Source organism: Cariama cristata, unplaced genomic scaffold, assembly GCF_000690535.1.
Source record: "Cariama cristata isolate BGI_N322 unplaced genomic scaffold, ASM69053v1 scaffold40300, whole genome shotgun sequence".
Classification (NCBI taxonomy): domain Eukaryota; kingdom Metazoa; phylum Chordata; class Aves; order Cariamiformes; family Cariamidae; genus Cariama; species Cariama cristata.
Genome location: NW_009593667.1, coordinates 3,136 through 4,612, shown reverse-complemented (window position 1 = coordinate 4,612; position 1,477 = coordinate 3,136). Strand labels below are relative to the sequence as shown.

General features: G+C 43.5%; 1 protein-coding gene across 1 annotated transcript; it reads right to left on the bottom strand.

Moving 5' to 3' along the window:
• Nucleotides 1-634: 634 nt before the first annotated feature.
• On the bottom strand, nt 635-1,070 carry LOC104157689 (cryptochrome-1-like; the record flags this gene model as incomplete). The annotated part of the gene is made up of 1 exon (XM_009695121.1): nt 635-1,070. A coding segment is annotated over exon 1 (436 nt), but the record flags the coding sequence as incomplete, so codon positions are not given.
• Nucleotides 1,071-1,477: the final 407 nt, after the last annotated feature.

The window sequence follows — 1,477 nt, the reverse complement described above, 5'->3', positions numbered from 1 at the left end:
CACGGGAAACGAAAAAGTCCTTGACTTAGGGTAAGCGCTACTTGGCAACAACCAAAACACCAGTGTGTTATCAATGTTATTCTCACACTAAAGCCAAAACACAGCACTGTACCAGCTACTAACAAGCAAATTAACTCTATCCCAGCTGAAACCAGGACACTGTTTACCTCCCTATTATTATTAATTTCAGTATCTTCAGTCATCTAGTTCTGAATAACAGCTTGCATCCAAGTGTATCCAGACACCAGTGAAAGTTGATTAGAAAGATTAAAAAAAACAACTGACACAAAAAATTTATACAAAAGTCCTATTAAATGTGTTAAAGAATTTCTTCCACTCTGTTTAAAAGAGTAACTAATGTAAATTTTTAAGTGAATTAAACTGCCCAAAAGGAAAAAATTACCAAAATCTTTAGGCGCAAATCACAGGCCAACATCCTAACACCTGTGCAGAATCTCTTCTGTTACTTCCAGCAGACAAAAACACCCAAAAATTCTCCAGCAAACAGTGCCATGTTTATCTCAGTCCAGTTTTCTCAAAAGGAACACATTAAGATCCAGGAAGACCAAGATACTTGGCCTTTTCTCCCTGATGCTTGCTAAATCTAAACTAAACCTTCCTGGAGACACCTCACTGGTCTTCAGGGCAATCACGTACCGTTTGGTATCGTACAGACTGTGGCCCACCAAGGAAAGCACCTCAAATCCCAGCTCTTCTCCCAGACGTCGTACGTTGGCCTCCATCTCCTTGTAAAATGGTTCCATCTCCGCATCCAGAGTCACTTGTGTGATATTCCACTTCTGGATGTGATCTCTAAGAACAGACTCGTACTCTCCTTGAATAACCAGCAAGCAAGAGCCCAGCTGACACAAGTTTTTCTGGAGATCCTCCAGGGACTGTAGCAGAAAATGCCACCGCAGGGCCCCTATGTGCATCACAGATGTCATGAATTTTCTGTCCAGGATGTAGACAGGGTAGATGGCTTCCGAGGTCTCCAGAGCGGCCAGCAGCGTCGGGTTGTCATGAAGCCGAAGTCCCTTCCGGAAAAGATGAATGGTGCGATGCGGCATCCTGGCTGTTCTCCTCAGATCTGCTAAAAGAAGAAGGGAACCCTTGGCTTTCGGGATACACAATGCATATAAAGAACAAGGTCAATTAACAATTAGAAACGGAGCTCCAAACAGCCCTCAACTCTTTTTACCGCAAATCTCTTCCACTTTTTGATAAGTTTTCATGAGAGAATAGCAGAAACAGGACCAAACCGCTCTCCTCGGTCTCCTCAGCCAGGTCCCACCATTCAGCAGCAGTATCACCACCTCGCTCCACAGAGAATGGCTTCTTCCCCAAACGAGTCACTCAAGTCCTTAAATTAAATCCCTAAATTAAATTACATCCCCATAGCGCTCACCAGAAGGAAGGAATCAAAACAGACAGAGCTGCCAATGCTCGATTTACGGCAAAAACATTTTATAACCCC